A 19,081-nucleotide genomic window follows, 5' to 3' on the forward strand; every position below is an offset into this window, starting at 1 on the left:
AAAAGAAAAGAAAACTTACAAAATGGAAAAAAATCACAGTTGATTAGTCTCAGTATCTTCTGAGATGAATTAACTACTAAATTTTTGCCATTTTATAAATCAGTACCTATTCAATTGTTCTTGGGAGCCACAACAGTTGGTAGGAAACAAAGTGGTCTCTAAATCTAGAGGCTGTGGCACCAGAGCCAACTATTTCCTGCCATCTTCCTGAATTATTATACAATCCCCAGACCACGATATTGTAGTTACAACAGTTATATGCTTATTTTTATGACAGTAAAATTAGAAACAAATATTAAATAAATGTTAACAGGTAATAAAAAACGTATAAGAGATAGTTAACTGGGATATTAAAAGTAAAAAATATTTAGTTCAATATTTCCATTTTCAGCACAGGAAAAATCCAAGGCAAACTCAGGTTGTCAGCTATTCTACTGTGTGCCATTGCTACTTTTTATACTTCCTGGAATGATGAAATGCTTTGCTAGATGAAAGTGAAAACTTATTTAAAGAGATAAATAAGCATTTTTGAGCGCCAAATACTCATTTACCTGTAAAATTTGAGAAAATATCTGTTTTGTGAAAATTCATTTTTTTCTATTTTAAAAATGTTTTATATAACATTGACTCAATAAAATATCATCAGTATAAAAGAACTAGTGTTTAAATGAATAACAGTTTTTAATTGTTTCCTTTTTCCAAAAATTTATCCAAAAATATTATCAGTATAAAATCCTTTTCCAATCCTTTTTCCAAAAATATTATCCAGGAGTCCTCAAATTACGGCCCATAGGCCACATGCAGCCCGCCAAGGACATTTATCCAGCCCCCTGGGTGTTTTTGCCACTGCTGCCTGTCCTGCTTAGTAGCTGACTCATCCCAGGGCCCACAGTCCGGCTCTCCAACAGTCTGAGGCACAGTGAACTGGCCCTCTGTTTAAAAAGTTTGAGGACCCCTGATTATCAGTATCAAAGAAATAATGTTTAAATGAATGACAGATTTTAGTTGTTTCCTTTTTCCAAAACTTTCAAGTAATATAAACCCCTAATTCAGAAAAATCCTAGCAAAAATCTAACCTAAAGTAAATGTGAAAATATTAAAATGTCTATAAGGACACATGTAACTTTCATTATAACACCTAGAGGATTTCATATTATTAAGTGTGAGAAGCCCGGAATTTATACTCTACTGTGTGATGTGAGAACTGATAGAACTGGCTTTATTATACTCCATGGGCCTCCTTTGAGTAAAGCCGGATGGATATGTATTTTTAAATTCTCAATAAATTATCAAGTGGACTAAAGACCACCAACGGCATAACTGTAACCACAAAAAAATAACGTTTTTTATAAAATATTTGAAAGCTTTTGATATTCCTCATTCTATTGTAACTATGAGCTAGTGCAACATAACAATTCAAAATTCTCAGACTCCTGCAAGGACTACAATAGATGCTTTGAAAATAATAAATATTGGCTAACTCTTTCCTAAATCAATACGTAACTCAACATTGACATTTACTATGAGAGAAGGATCAAATAATATTTACCTATGATTTTTTCAGAGTTGTTTTACATCCTCGGTACTGTTTTCCTTATATATAAATGACGCACAGGCTCTTAGCCCAATAATTCTGGGGCAGCGGGATGATAACTGAAATGCTATTTTTCATATTTTATGAATACATGTTATGTATTAGGTTCTAAGCTGTATTAGATGGTTTGAAATATAATGAATATTCACATTTTATGAATGAGAAAACTGAACTTCAAAAAGTTAAACATTTCCTCAAGTCAACTGTCTCGAAGGTGAAATTGAATCAGGAAGTTATACGGCATCTATAAGTTCCAATGAACTTAAGCACAAATAGAAATTAATAAAAGGGAACATTTGGACAAAAGGAATGTAATTTTTAATATTGATCAGTTGATTACATAGGATACACCTTCCTAAGATAATGTGTGTGAAAATATTTCAGATCTTTCTTAGGAGCTAGCCTATGACTCCATCTTTCTTAAACACAAATTTGTAAAAATTAATGATTTACCTTTGCTGAACACATTATGTTGGTAATAAATCCCATTAAGGCAAAACATGAAGTTTTGAAATAAGTTTCATTGAATTTCCATACGGATAAATAATCTTCACATCTCAGCTTCAGTATCCAGAAAGACTGACTAAACGCCAGGCTCCTCATCTGATCCAGGGCAGGGCCAGAGTTAGGAGCTTATATTTGACAATTCATAGTAGGTCTGAGAAAGAAAAAGGGTAGGGGGGAGAGACATAAAGCAGAGCTTTCCAAGCCTCCTGTACGATGGACTAGCACACTAAACTTTTCTAAAAATCCAAATAACTTGTCTTATAAACAAACAACTCTGGGAAAAGGTCTTGAAATCTGTTCCTGCAAGAATATAGGTAATTTTAGTGCTTATTGGGATTTGAGTAGATTGGCTACTATATTCAAAAGTACAATTTCTTTTCAATTTCTTTCATTGAATGTCTGATAGTATGACTATTTACTCTGTTATAATTAAAACCTTGACTTCACACCTCCCACATTTTCAAAAATCTACTCTTCCTGTAGTCTTCCCATTTCAGTCAAGGCAAATAGACTCTTCTAGTATCTTAGTCCTGGGGGCCCAAATTCTAATCTCTGACTTTTCTCTTCTTCTCACATTTCATAATCAATTCATCAGCAATTATTTGTCAATACTTCTAGCAATCACTTCTCACTATTTCCCCACCATTACCACTACCTCTAACATTCTGGGGTGGATGATTCGCAGCTTTCGTAACTTTTTGAAAATGGCCTCCTAGGCTAGTGGATGGTGTTCCTGCTTCCTCCTGTGTCCCTCCTGCTGCTCTCTGCTTTGTCCTCATCTTGGTCCTTCTCTACCCATCAGTCAGAGGAAGCACTGAGAAATCCACTTGTCTTCTCCAGCTGGTCACTTTCTGGCTGTCTTAAGAGGCTGTGGCTTTCTTTCCAGTATTGCCACTTGACATATGCTTATTTTTATGTGTAGTCTTGGTTTCTTCTCACTATCATAAGAGCTCCACAAGACCCTAGACTTTTTTTCACTTGGAACAATTCCTGGCCTATAGTGATCATTAACCAATTTTTGTTGACTACATCAGTAATGAGCATAACTTGGGCATCTCCTCACTCAGATCACTTTCACCGATCAGTATGATTTATTAAATTAAACTTTAAGAATGGGAAATTATCTCTTTTTTAAAATTTTCAGTGTGATCATAGTGCTGAGTATCTAACAGATGTTCAATATATATTGGAATTAAAAGAACAAATGAGTGGCTAAGGGCTAGGCATCCTGAAAAAATATTTCAGATCTTCCTATCAAGAGCAATAGTCCTTTGTATATAAAATACATATGACATAAATATGTGGATCAAATATGTATAACATTGCAGTGCATCAAATGATTAGTAAAAGCTTTGTTGTTTGAGTTTGTTCATGTAATAATCTGTGTCTTTCAACAACTGAATTTTGTGTACTTTCAGAGATCATCTATAGCTGGGTATTTAATGAGTTCCCTTCCTTTGTGGCGGAAGACAGCCGGCGGTTCATTTCCCAGGAGACAGGCAACCTTTATATTTCTAAAGTCCAAACATCAGATGTTGGCAGCTATATTTGTCTGGTTAAAAACACAGTCACAAACGCTCGAGTGCTGAGTCCTCCAACACCACTCACTCTGCGAAACGATGGTAAGTTGCTCAGCCTGTTAAGATGCTCAGCCATCTCTAGTGCAAAAAACAAAGATGTATTAGTGTTTTTCTAAAAACTTGAACTTACAAGTAAAATAAAAATACATTTTCCATACTTAGAAACTTTATAGTTTCAGTCTGAGATTATGCGTGCCTTAGAATAAAACTTTTCAAATAGGAAGGTGATGATCCATGGATGAGAAATATTTGCCATAATGGGACTTTAATGCCAGAAAGGGAGTGAGAACCTGAAAAGAAGCACAATAAAGACTCCACAGTTCTGTTCTTTGCTCTTTAGTAACTCTGGAGAGCGTGTGTGTGAATTGTAAGCCTTTATAGGTTCGCTTTCATTACATTTTTACTTTAGCTGCCTTCAAATTGAATGTTCAGCTTTAGTACTTCATGGTATGGTTATAATTGTTATTATTACTTTTTCAATATAAGAGCAGTTGGAACTTTAACTTTTAAGTGCAATTCAGGCAGGAATGATGATTCTATAATTATAGGTATTGCCATGTATCTAAAGCATCTTCAGATTTAAACACCTCATTTGTATTTATAGGCATTTACAGTAAGCATTGCACTAAAAGCCAAGTGCATTTTACCACTGATAGATGATTTGCAGCTTGCTCTTTCATTCAATAAGAAAAGTCTATAAAGCAATTATTAAGGAATGAGCCGAGAATCCTGATTTATCTTGACTTAAAAAAATAACTGTGTCAACACTGTCTTTATATGCTTGTTTTTAAAAAATATACGGCTAGAGTGTATGACCAGAGTTATATCACAAGATTTTCACTGCTTACACTTAGGTTCTCATAGACTTCATACACACAAATATGTGCATATGTGTGTAAACTACAAAGTCTATCAGACTTCATAAACTATGCAATTTACACACACAATTTTTATACTATATGCATAATACTAATAACCCTATCAGAGCACAAGTGCAATATCCACTGAGTGATAGCAATCCAATATTAAAGAGATGAAGGATCCTGCCATAGGCCACATAGTTAGATAATGGCGTGGAGAAACAGGTGGGTAAAAGATGGAGATAAAGAAACCAAATCAGGGACTGTTGAAACTAACCAGCGAGTGATGATAAAAGACTGAACAAAGCAGTGATGTTGCAAGGCAGAGAGGAAAACCTAACTGGGATATTAAGGAAGTACAGTCATCGGCACTTGGTAATTAATTAAAGACGGGCCTTTGGACTAGAAGAAAGCTAGAATGTAAAACAATTTCAAAGCTTTTACATAGTTCATTGAATGGCCAATGATTCTCCTAACTAGAAAAAAATTACAGAGGTGAAGGAGTAGAGGAGTGAGTACACGTGAGGAATTCAGTTTGGCTACGATGAGATAAAATTCCTGTGGGAAATTTATGTAGGATGTGCTGCAGGCTTTCAGATATATATTCCTAATACCCATAAAGGGATGGGGTCAGGCCAGAGAAAGAGATGTATATTTAATAGTCACTATTGTGACTTTAACTTTTAAGTGCAATTCAGGCAGGAATGCATAACTATACATCAGACAGTTCAAGTGAATTCCACAACTATGCATGAGATACAAGATATGCATTTTATACAAACTTTAAAACTATGTAAGATATGTATTGAGTGAAAATAAAAAAGAAAAATGTACATTTTTAATGTTATTTAATGAAAAGTTTGGAATTAAAGTGATTGCAAGTATTTCCATAGATTTGTGAACGTTTGCGCATTGATTCCTTAAGAATTTAAACATCCATATCTGAAAAGTGTAATGTTTTACTGGCCAACAATATCAGTCCCATTTTCACGACTCATCTCTGTAACACTGTCTTCCATTTAGATTGTGCCGAGGTTGAGGAGGCTCTTACACCTACTACTCACACCATAAATCTCTTCCTGCACAGAGCACTGACCATTACAAAGGAGGGTAGCTCAGGTTCAAGTCAGATTCCCAAAATGGATACCTCCTTCACTAAGAAGTTAAAATTTAGTATTCGTGGGCAATCGTCTGGTGGACTTCTTTTTCATGGCCCAGATGTATCACTTGACTTTACCTTCTACCTTCCGTAAGCAAACATTTCAGGAATAATTCTTTGCAGAAATTTAAATTCCTTTGTCCCTCTGTCTTCTATTGCTCTTCTTTGGCAAAACCTCAACCATAACAAACTCAGCTATACCCCAAGTCTGTGGCTGCCTTGAGAATCTAAAAGCCGCTTACAAGGCTGTACCCCCACGGGTTCACGGTCACCAACTTCAAACGGCCTTCAGCCTTCAGTATTGCTGCTCAATCCTACTCAGTTTCTATGAATGGCTTCATCTGCTGTTGTCTCCCCAAATCCTGAAAACTTCTGTGCTTTTCTTTAACTGGATTGCCTCATCTTTCCTACTTTATAAAACTATGTAAGTTGTGAAATTTATATTCCTACTAATAAAATTAAAATTTAACTCCAGCTCCATCTGTGTTCTTCTCCTCCCATCCTGTTTCAACAGTCGTACTCCCCTGGCCCTCTGCTGTCAGAACCAATCCCTGCATCCTGACTGCTGGTTACTATTCCCTCTGTTCTTTTTAGAACATTACACTGTCAATCATTGTTATATAATCAATGCTATGTCACTAAAATCATAATGGTTTTAACTGTTACATAAATTCAAATGATGACAACAACTTATGTCATTGGCACTTTTTTTTAATAATCATCTGTATTTTCAACAAATCAGTATTTAAGAAGTACTATATGAAAGGTACAGTAAACCAAATATAAATTAGTAAAATGAAACTGGTATTTTAAGGTTAACCTTTAACTTTAGGAAACATGCTAAATTTGGATTATATTATCCAATGAGAATCTTATTTTTTACAAGAGAAGCTGGAAAAGATACATTTCTTTTTTTTCCTATAAATTAACTAAGGCTTTTATTTACTTGTTTACTAATTCTTCTTTTCTATAAATTACCTAAGGTTTTTGTTTCCTTTACTTTTATTGGTCTATTAATTCTTTATGTCTTTTTTAATTTTTTTTATTAAATAATAACTATGTATGTTAATGCAATGCTGGGGTACAGTGTGGTGTTTTCATATACAATTTGAAATATTTTCATCAAACTGGTTAACATAGCCTTCATGTCATTTTCTTAGTTATTGTGTTAAGACGTTCATATTCTACTTTTAGAAAGATTCACTTGTACCTTTGTAAGATAAACCATAGAAGTGATCTCTCCAATAACCCTTCCTCCACCCATTCCCCTCTCCCCTCTCCCTCCCCTCTCCCTCTCTTTTTCTGTAAAAAATGACATCATTATTTTGAAGAGAATTTCATTTAAACTGTAAGTCACTTTGGGAAGTATGGACATTTTAACAGTGTTGATCCTTTCAATACACAAGAATGGGAATTCTCCTCATAGAGACCTTTTACCTCCTTGGTTAATTATATTCCTAGGTTTTATTTTCTTTGCAGCTATTATAAATGGTATTGTATTCTTGATCTGAATCTCAGCTTGACAGTTACTACTATATAGAAATACTACTGATTTATGTACATTGATTTTATATCCCAAGACTTTGCTGAATTTATTTAGCAGTTTTAAGAGTCTTTTGGTATAGAGTCAACCTCTTAACTTCTAATTTTTTCCTTCATGAAATTCTCACACAATGCTGGGAAGTATATATGCTTCCTGTTTAGCCAAGCTTAAACAACTGTTTACTCCTTCATATAAGTATGCATATGCATATAACAAATTAAAAAAAAAAACATTAAAAAGTGGGCAGAGACATGAATGTTCATTATTTAAAAAAATAAACAAAAAATAGATGTCGGCATATGCATACAACCAAGTATGTATTCCTCAAGTCTACTTTGCAGAGGACCAGCCTCCTCATTCCTCTTCCTGTCCAGATGGGACATTCCTCCTCAATAACACCCTACTTCCTAAGGCAACCTTTTCTGAGACTCCTCTCTGTGGTTATCATGGTTCTATAGTGTTACAGAAAGGCTGTTTTTCTCTATTTTCTTTTTTTGTTTGTTATTGTTTTTAAGAAAAAAAAAGAAAGGAAAGAACTGAGACTGGACCTTTTACATCTCTGGAATTAGTGTAGGTCCAAAGATAAATAATTCAATTAACAACTTGAGAAAGTGAGCGGGAATGGATTTAGGATACATGCACAAACATGGACCTTTGTCAGTGGATTCATCAATTGTTACAGTGGAGAAAAAGTAGAAATGCTACAAATGTAAATATTCAGTGGTTAGAAATCTGTAGTTTTTACTTGTAATTAATGAACTACAGGCAAAGTAATCAGCTGAGAATATAAGTATAGATAACATGTTTATTTTCAAGGCAAGAATTGTGTGAACAAGGAAATTATGCACAGACTCAACCCCATAATTTACTGCTGAATAATGCAGGTTCTAAGAGCAATAGAAAAATATAAAAATGGTACGTCCTTGAAGCCTGAGGTAGGATGAATAATGGGCCTCAAGTTGTCACTTAGCTGGGTCAGCCCTAAATGTGTGTCCTTACAAAGGAGGCAGAAAGAGATTTGATGACAGATGAGAAGACGGGGATGTGGTGAGTGATGATGGAAGTGAAGATCAGAGTGGTGCAATTTGAGGCAGAGAAAAAGGCATGGAGTGACAAAACGCAAAGGATTCGGCTTTAGAAGCTAGAAAGGACAAGGAAATGGGATTCCTATTTAAGGCCTCCAAAGGGAGGGTGGCCCTTCCTTCAGCGAGGCCACTCCGATTTGCTCAGTGACTCATCTCTGTTTGATTTGCCCCAGACACAGCACAGACTGAATGGATTTCATGGTGGCCTCTCTGACCTCTGAGATTTGGGTTGACACTCAACAGTGAGATATAGCAAAGTCACTCTTATTCCTTGGTTAGTCTGTTTATTATGAAAGACTGTGGCAACTGGAAAACTCTGGGATGTTCCTAACTTTTTCCTTTTCCGGTCTTAGTGCTGCTCCTTGGATATCACCTCCCATGGCCTAAAACCAAGAGAATTTTTGTTCTTCTCTTTGATCTGAATTTTCAATTTATAGGTATTTCCCAAGGGGCTCAAAACATTTGTGACAAGAACACTCCTCTTTGGGTACATTTATCTATTCTAAGGAAGCTGAATAATATATTAAGGCTTTATGTCAAATTTTGTAGGAATATAGAAACTTTTTTTGTCTTTTATTAATCTTTTATTTATTTTGCTATGTGTCTCTCTGGAATGCTTCTAATCTTGATATGAAAGAAGTATTAAATAAAAACATCAAGAAATCACTGGATGATTTTTTAATAAAATGAATACTTCATTGGCTAGATATCTGTGACAATCAGTCATTCCTTGCAATCCAATTTCTCCTTAAGCAGACTTATGAAAACAATTTGAACTTCTAACTGTGGAGATAAGAATTTTTTTCCAAAACAACGTGCATCATTGTATTAAATCTCTTAATTTGTCTTACTTAATAACTTTGAGGTATTACTTAATCGTGCTAACAAATAATAAGATAAATTTGCCAAATACTGTATATTAGTCTTTTTCCTGGTTTTCCACACAAAAGCATGTCACCGTAAAATTCTAAACTTTTGTTAATCGGCATTGTAACGATGAATATGTCCTTCTTTAATGAAAGGCAGGAACGTGAACTTCAAGTGATTTTTAGGAGACTGGCCGATGTGTTATGTGAATCTGACTTGCTGTCCTACCTTCAGTTTCTTGAGACACCACCCTGCATGCCCTGCCTCTGCGGCTGCACCTCCTCTTCCTGTCTAATAGTCTCAAGTTGAGCTTTAAAGCTTCACTACACCACTATTGTGTTTTCTCAAAATCAGTCAAGTTTCTGTTCATCCAAAGTATTAGCATTGTCCTAATCTTTAGCACTCTTGGCCCCTTTGAAATCCATGCTCAAACCTGAAAATGTTTTATTTCTGTGACTTGCCTGGCAGCATGTCTCCCAAACAGAGTCATTTGTGCTATTCAGCGTCTCTTCTCAGTCACCCCTAAGTCAGTCATCCCACTGACCTATCCTTCTGTAGGTCTATCCACCAGGGTGCAGTTTATTCATATTCCACTTCGATTCAAGAAGCCTTGAAGGAAGATTACCCTCTCAAGCATGAGCCTTCTTTTAGGACTCTACTCCTGAGTATCATGTATGCTTTTGAGTATGTTTTCTTTAATGAGCCCTTGTCATAGGTTCTGCAAGTCCTGTGAACTCTAAACTGTAGTCTCACACTCTGCCAGCATCTCTAATTATAATACTCTTTTACTTCTCATACAGATCAGTGGCTTTGAACTTTTTTTTTCTACAGTTCACTTAAGGTGTTCCTATCCAAACACACTTCCAAAGCATTGCCGTATTCTAGGCTATCGCAAGGGAGGTATTATAAAGGTATAATACCTGTATATCTGTATTACCATATACACCCCTGTCTATGTAGTAATTCCAGGGTCCTCAAACTTTTTAAACAGGGGGCCAGTTCACTGTCCCTCAGACCGTTGGAGGACCAGACTATAGTTTAAAAGGACAGGCAGTGGCTAAGCAGGACAGGCAGCGGCAGCAAAAACACCCAGCAGGCCGGATAAATGTCCTCAGTGGGCCACATGTGGCCCAGGGGCCATAGTTTGAGGATGCCAATTGGTTCTTTTGAAGACAGGGATGACACAGGTGCTTGTGTCATAGGGTTACTGAAGCAATTAAATACATTAACATATGTGAAGAATTTAGAAGAGCATCTCTTACATGTTAAGCTTAGGTAAAAGTTAGCCATTTATGATATAATTTCCATAGCGTTTTGCTGGCATGTACTAGCTAGGGCGTCATTTCAGTGGGAACTACTTTCCCAGACGATTGTTATTACTGTGGTTTGGTGGCCGCTGCTTTGTTCACTGTGTAAATTCAAACTCATCTGTCTAAAATTGAGATTTTTAACAACAATGAAGGGGTGAACAGGAAGTAACACTAATAGAAATTTATATTTCATCACTTACGTTCGATCTTTCTCCATTCTTAACTTGCTCCAGAATCTTCTGTCTCCTTTCCTTTTATTTCCCTTTCTTTCTTCTTTACGTGCCCTCTTAGCTCTGTCTGAAGTATTTGAAAAATTTGCCTAAGAGGAAACACCTATTTAGCTATAATAAACAGGACTAAAACCTACCATATAATAAGCATAGCTCATATACTATTCTAAATGCAATTCCTTATGTTTGTCCATGTTGAAATTTATCTGCCACTTTCATAATGCCTCCCACACAGACATATGACATCTCTAAGCAAATCAGATTTGCCAAACCCAGTAGTGCTCAGTATCACCTGGAAATTTGGGAATTTTATTAAAACCTTTTCATGTTGAGATACTTTACAAAGTAATTAACAAACGCCAGACCCCGCTCAACCCCAGAGGACTACTCCATTTTGGCAACATGTAGCTCTCCATACCTAAGGTATTTCACTAACCATGATAAAATATCATTCTTTAACATAATTTCAATGCACCATTTGTTTGATTTAAAATAGCTTTTAATAAGAAAACTTCTCAAGTGGTGCCTATGACTCAAAGGAGTAGGGTGCTGGCCCTATATACTGGAGGTGGTGGGGTTCAAACCTGGCCTCAGTCAAAAACTGCAAAAAAAAAAAAGAAAGAAAACTTCTCAAAAGAGTTTGAAAATCTACATAAATTACATTACAAGGCTAGCATTTAATAGTATGGTCCCCAAATACATACATCAGAATAATCTATGGTTCTTACCAAAAAAAGAGAAATATTGGGCCATGCCCAAAGTTTCTGGGGCAGTCTTAGAAATCAGTATTTCTCACTTCAGAATGTTGTAAAGCAAACAAATCAGCAGGAAGCATTTATCTGTGGAGATACAAGGAGGGTTTCTGCTCTCCTTCCCCAGGGAGGTAGCAGAAGCCCTATCTCACCTGAAAATACTAGACATAATCAAATCCAAATGATTTAATTTTGTGTCCAAGAGTATTTCCTCATCCAGGTCCTGTGAGGCATCAGGCTGATCCAAGATAACACTCATCTTACAGACTCTAAATGCAGAGTCCTTTAGGACATTTAAAAATAAATAAAGTCTTAGATGCACTCTTGCCCTGGAAGGTTTCAGGAAAACCTGAGCCTGCTAATGCATCATCTGAACCCACCTACCAGGCCTTCTTGTGTGTGGTTTTCCTTCTGAGAAAGGATTGGAAGAAAGAAGCAGATTAACATATGCACACAGCTGGGCTTGGTGGCTCACACCTGTAATCCCAACACTCTGGGAGGCCAAGGAGGGTGGATTGCCTGAGCTCAGAAGTGTGAGACCAGCCTGAGCAAGAATGAGGCCCAGTCTCTAAAACTAGCCAGACATTGTGGTGGCCACCTCTAGTCCCAGCTACTTGGGAGGCTGAGGCAGGAGGATCACTTGAGCCCACCAGTTTCATAATGAGATACATACTTTACCAAGTGTGACAAAGTGAGACTCTGCCTCAAAAAAAAAAAAAAATATATATATATTATACACACACGCGCACACACAAATTGTCCTCACTCTATAAATCCTAGGAGTCTTTATTTACCACAGTACTTCCAGATGTTTCATATATTCAGTACATTTGAGAACCACTGAACTAATCTATGTGTTTTTGTTGTGTTTTTTTATGCTATATACTTCTTCATATTTCAAGACTCTTATTTATAACAGTTTCCAAACAAAAGGTGAATGAAAGACTGTAACTGAATCATATTGTAGAGAATCTTGCCAAAATGACAGATATCTGGATCTTTCCCTTAGCTATTTTGATTCAGTCAGTCTGAAGGGAGAATAAAGGTGTTCTTGACAAGCATTACTGGGAATTTGTACATTCAGTAGAGTTAAGGAACATCTAACATTTTGTTTTATCTCAGTAAGTAACAGTGACTTTCAAGTGGTCACAGTATTTCTGCAATTGGTAGATTGCTTTATGAAATATTTTAAAATATATTTAATTCCTAGTTTTTGAGAACCTTCAGGTAATTGTTGAAATTTAGGTCGATATGCTTTTTTTGGAGGGGTGCACTGGTAAGTGAGCTATCATAGGTGATAATTGTTCTTCCTGCTTTATTTAGACAGTCTTTCTATCGTTAATAAGATGTGTGTTTTCCCATAGTTGTCTGTTTTCTTTATCTTACTTTGCACTACTCTTAATATAATCTGCCAAATTTTCTCAGAACATCCAGTAAGGTATTGAAAAATAATAACCTTATGGCTGTCTATGAATCATTTTAAATTATTTCCTTCTATTTTTTACCCTCTGAACTAATTCTCACATTTTGTCTCAGTTAATTTGTCTAAAATTGAATAACTTATGGAGGATATTTTCAAGTTTTTAATTATCCTACAAGGATACTGAATTTGTTATTTTGTGATTACCTTTATGATCCAGTGTTAAAAATCCCATTTGGGATATTGAAAGTTTTAAAACTACTTCTTCTGGAAAGCAACTTGTAATATTTAGAAGTGCTTCTTCCAAAGTTCATCACAATGAGATATTTTACCAATATATCATAAAATAACAAGCCTATTTTTTTTAAAAAAGTAGATGTATTGAACTTCATATAGTCAAACGAGGGTGTGCTCTTCCAAGTTGACATCCTGGGAAGTAATTCACTTATGTGACTATAAACTTACCATTATTCAAAATATTTTAAAACTCAATGATTCATCTCACTATTTTGTAACCCTTGTCTTTTAGTGCTGTCGAAGGAGATAGCAGCTGCTTAAGTGGAAGGCTTCATAATGATTAACGTTCTTCCCATGCACCTGCCACTGTACTCAAAGCATTTCATGCCGTCTTTCATTTAGTCATCACAGCAACACAGAACATTGATCCTATCTTTCCTTTATAGTTAATGTACTTGTGATTTAGACAGGTAACAAGTCCTCTTACCTTTGCTTGTCAGGCTCCAGAATGTACAGTCCTGACCTTTATACTTTATTGCTCAGTTACTTACTACAAGTTAAGGGCCTCCCCAAGGTCATAGCTGGTAGGTGATCTGCAGCTAGGGCTCTAGCTCACAGTGATTATATCATCCTGCCTCCCTTACAGTATCAATGCCACATTAGGATTGCATTAACTTCATCAGTATTACCTGAAATCAAGTTCAAAGGACACAGTTAGAGATGATGATCTTTTTTTTTTTTTTTTTTTGCAGTTTTTGGCTGGGGCTGGGTCAGGCGCCGCCTGGAGATAGTCTTTACAAAAGCAGTCAATTATTTGCTTCTTCCCAGTTGCATTGGAATAAATATTGTCAAAGGTGTTTTCCTAAATTCACCAAGAAAGAGATAATTTATCAAATTTATGAAATTGGATATTGTGTAAGAAGTAACCCACATAAGTAAAATAGGGTTACCCTGATCTTTGAGAATGAAAGAATTCATCTATAGGGAATGTAACGTTTCCTGCTACATAGTGTGTTAATTATCTGTCAAAATATCTGTCCAGAGAATTCAGAGTCTAATTTTCTTAGTAATTAGTAGAGTCTACTTAATATTACAGCATGCTTTATTTTCTAAATGTAGTGCTGTGGCAGAGAGATAGCTGCTCTCTGTCAGACTATTAAAAATTTTAGTAATAAAAGAAAAAGAAAATAAAGAATATGCTGAATCTGGAAGCTTAAAGAAAATTTTCATCACTCACTGGTTTAATAATGAAATGAAAGCCAGCATAAAGAAATATTTCCTTGTCAGCCTAAATCATAATAATCAAATGCTTATTAAGTACAAATCTTAAAGATGGGCCACGTGTAAATGATTCATATATAAAAATGTCACTCACTGCCATACGCCTATCTGATTTTTGCCTTTATCTAAATAAAAGACATATCCTCAGGAAGATTTTAGAGAATTTGAAAATCAGAGGCAAAGGAAGAAAACAAGAAAAAAATGTAGGAATAATTTAGAGGCTCTAAACTTAGCAATGGCCGCTCAGATAGTTTGACTGAATCCAGCAGACTCACTGTCTAAAGCGTCTCCCTCCTTATAACGTCAGGCTAAAATTCCACCAACTATATAGTCATTTAGATGAATAAGCATTACAGTATTAAAAATAAAATTCCACCAAGAGAATTCACGATTGGTAATTTTACTTTAGTGTAAATTGATTAAATTACAGTCACTTGCCTCCCAGTAACATTCCAGACAATAATGGTATCATAAGATTGTAACACGAGGGGGTACAGAGCAAGATGGCAAACCAGAAACAGCTCTGACCTCGCCTCTCATGGCAAGACAGAGAAAAGAGACTCCAGTCGCCTCAGACTCCAATGACTCAGAAAAGCAGTGATGGACTCTAGGGGCCAGCAAGGTCTGGAGCTGAGGAAAACTAGCAAAGAAGACAAGTGCGTGGGTGTAGTAGGGATGGGCCAGGCAGCCCTCACAGGGAGAACTGAGGACAGGAAAGGCCCTTCTTGCAGTTTTTTAATTTTGGACTAAACTGTTCAGGGGAGCTGCTTTAAAAGGCTTAAACAAGTGAGTGGGCTTGAACAGTGTCCAGTGGCCAGGACTGAATACTGGATGGCATGGATCTCCCATTGGCTTGGCTACTATCTGGGAGCCACCTCTGTGAGGAAGCTACATGGGAGGAATGGTCTGCAGTTCCTAGTGCACAGCTGACTCTGGTGCACAAGGCAAGCTTGGGCAACCATCCTGGGTGTGAGCGGAGCAGACCCTGCACCCCTGGAAGACCACCTTGTTATCTGTTTGACATGCCTTCTAAGGAATTTGGCAAGAGCTTTAGTACTTCAATCTCACGGGGAATGTATGCTGAGGAGGCGACCAGGATGTAAACAGAGGAAGACAAGACTACATCACCTCTGCAACTAGAAAGCAGCTTCTGGCCCTAAATATATATATAGCAAAACCAGCCTGTGTGTTCTTCATCTCCTGGCACCACAGCGACACCTAGTGTCCAGATAATATACTGTAATGTATATGGGCATATATTCTCGTGTACATATATAAAGATATGTTTCTCTCATTTTTTTTGCTCCTTTTCTCGTTTTTTTCTTAGTTTTCTCTCTCTTTTTTGTTGTGGTTATTGTTATTGGGTGTTTTGGTTGGTTATGTTTTTATTTTTCCATTCTTACTTTCTTCAATAGCAAGAGCTCCTCCATTTTTGTTACAGTTTTCATTCTTGTCAAGAGAAAAATACAACAAGAAGATATTCCAATTCTAAATACTTATGCACCAAACTTAAATGCTCCTAGGTTTATAAAAACAGACCTTGACTGGTCTGTGCAACATGATATCTCATAATACCATAATAGATGAGGACTTTAACACCCCTCTGGCAGAACTAGACAGATCCTCCAAAGAGAAAATAATGGGCTTAATAGATATAGTATACTCAATCCTAAAGCTAAGGAACATACGTCATTCTCATCAGCTCATAGAACAAACTCCACAATAGATCATATCCTAGGACACAAATCAAAATTCAACAACATTAAAAGAACTGAAATTATACCTGGTATCTTCTCAGGCCACAAAGCAATAAAGGTGGAACTCAACCCCAATAAAAAATAAATTTTTATCCCCACACAAAAGCAAGGAAATTAAACAACCTTATGCTAAATAACAGTTGGTTCAAGGAATAGACAAAAGTGAAAATTGTTAAATTCCTCACAAACAGCAATGAACCTACAAGCTATCAAAACCTGTGATATACTGCAAAAGCAGTCTTCAGAGGGAAATTTATTGTATTAGATGCCTACATTCAAAAAACAGAGAGCACATCAAAAACCTAATGAACTGTCTTAAGAAAATAGAAAAAGAAAAGCATTCTAATCCCAAACCTAGGAGAGGAAAAGAAATAACCATAAATCAGAAATAAATGAAATTGAAAACAAAAACAATTCAGAAAAATAATGAAACAAAAAGTTGGTTATTCCAAAATATAAATAAAATTGATAAAACTTTGGCCAAATTAACTAGAAACAGAAAAGTCAAATCTTTAATAACATCAATCAGGAATGAAATGACAGGAAATATCAGGAAATGACACCAGATACCACAGAGATACAAGAGATTATCTGTGACTACTAGAAGAAACTCTATGCCAAGGAATTTGACAATGTGGAGGAAAAGGACCAATGTCTGGAATCACACCCTCTCCCTAGACTTAATCAATAGGAAATAGATCCTTTAAACAGACATATATCAAGCACTGAGATTGAAGAAACAATAAAAATCTTCCAACAAACAAAAGCCCTGGACCAGATGGCTTCACATCAGAATTCTATGAAATTTTCAAAGACAAGCCTCTACCTCAATTGCAGAAACTATTCCAAAATATTGAGAAAGAAGGAACCTTATCCAACACATTCTATGAAGCAAACATCACCCTGATACTAAAACCAAGAAAAAAACAACTAAAAAAGAGAAGTACAGACCAATTTCACTAAAGAATATTGATGCAAAAATACTCAATGAAGTATTAGTCAATAGATTATAGCTACACATAAAAAAATATACATCATGATCAGGTAGGCTTCATCCTAGGGATGCAAGGCTGGTTTAACATGTACAAATCCATAAATTTAATTCACCACATCAATAGGAACAAAAAGAGAGACCACATGATCCTCTCAATAGGTGTAGAAAAAGCATTTGATAAAATTCAGTATCCTTTTCTATCAAGAACACTTAAGAATATAGGCATAGGTGGCACATTTCTTAATCTGATTAAAGCCATCTACAACAAACCCACAGTTAATATCATACCAAATGGAGTAAAACTGAAAGCTTTTCTACTTAGAACTGTAACCAGACAAGGATGTGCTGTACCACCACTACTGTTCAACATAGTGCTGAAAATTCTAACCAATGTAATTAGGCAAGAGGAGGACATAAAGGGTATCCAAATGAGAACAGAGAAGGTCAAACTCTCACTCTTTGCTAATGATATGGTCTTATGCTTAAAGAATCTGAGAGACTCAACCACAAGATTCATGGAAGTGATCAGGAAATACAGTAATGTCTCAGGGTATAAAATCAATGTCCACAAATCAGTAGTGTTTGCAAATGCCAACAACAGCCAAGTTGAGAAACTGATCAAAGACACAATTGCCCTCACAGTAGCTTCAAAGAAAATGAAACACCTAGGAATATACCTAACAAAAGAGGTAAAGGACCTCTACAAAGAGAATTATAAAACCCTAAGAAAAGGAATAGTGGAAGACATTAACAAAGGAAATCGCATGCACTGTTCCTCACTGGGAAGAATGAACATTGTTAAAATGTCTATACTTCCCAAAGCAATCTACAGATTGAAAGCAATCCCATTAAAATACCAACATTATACTTTGAAGATTTGGAAAAAATAGTTCTTCATTTCATATGGAGCCAGAAAAATACCTGTATAGCAAAGTCAATTTTTAGTAATAAAATCAAAGTTGGGGCATCACTGTACAAGACTTCAGGTTATTTATTTACAAGTCCACAGTGATCAAAACAGCATGGTATTAGCACAAAAATAGAAACATAGACATTTGAAACTGAACAGAAAACCAAGAGATGAAACCAGTCTCTTACAGCAATTTGATGATAAATCCAACAAAAACATACAGTGGGGAAAGAATCCCTATTCAATAAATGGTGCTGGGAGAATTGTATAACCACATGTAAAAGACTGAAACTAAATCCACACTTTTCACTGCTTACAAAAATTGACTCAAGATGCAATGTCGCAACCCCTAATGCCCTGTCCCTGATGCCACATGAAGGAAATAGGCATGACACAGATTGAAGCACAAGCTTGCAAGATGTGGGCTAACCATAAGTTCAGGGTAGCCCCAAACAACCTCCTCAGTAGCTATTTATTGAGATGGTACATGACAGGTGAGGGGAGTATTAGACCATGGCTGTGTTCATAAGTATTGCCATGGGCTGGGCTCTCTTTCTGCAACTCCAGAGGATGATTAAGCTTTAACACCTGTGGATGAGTTGCCCAAGGGTCCACCCTTAAGCTGCAAAACATCTTCCTCAGAGGCTATCAGGCTTTTGGCATCCTCTACATTTCACCCCCTCTTGTGTACTCAAAGACATTTCTGGATAGGCAAGGGAGAAAATTTGTTGTTGATTATTTCAGCTGTTCTCCTAACCTAGGAGCTTTCCTTCCTGCTAAGCAAAGAAACAAAAGGGCCTATGAGTTAACACAATTACACCAGTGAAACTAACCCAGGTTATAAAAGAATTCCAGTTTTTGTGACTGTGTTACTCTAGCCAGACTAGGCATAGGGGGAGACATTCCCTCTTTGTGCTAATCACCACCCAACTACGTGCTTCTGATGACCCATAAGGTCAATGATGCTTCCATAGGAAGTATTAACCAACACCTGA

The 19,081-nt window shown here is 36.2% G+C and overlaps 1 protein-coding gene across 1 annotated transcript in view; it reads left to right on the top strand.

Annotated features, from left to right (window-relative positions):
• The window catches only part of CNTN5 (contactin 5), a 516,137-nt gene that overhangs the window by 131,978 nt on the left and 365,078 nt on the right, over positions 1-19,081 (top strand). Inside the window, exon 5 of the mRNA XM_012801575.1 lies at positions 3,520-3,723. Coding sequence (XP_012657029.1) covers positions 3,520-3,723 — 204 coding nt within the window. The remainder of the gene's footprint in view (positions 1-3,519; positions 3,724-19,081) is intronic.

The sequence above is a fragment of the Otolemur garnettii genome, unplaced genomic scaffold, assembly GCF_000181295.1.
Source record: "Otolemur garnettii isolate 467f Iridium unplaced genomic scaffold, OtoGar3 scaffold00001, whole genome shotgun sequence".
NCBI lineage: Eukaryota > Metazoa > Chordata > Mammalia > Primates > Galagidae > Otolemur > Otolemur garnettii.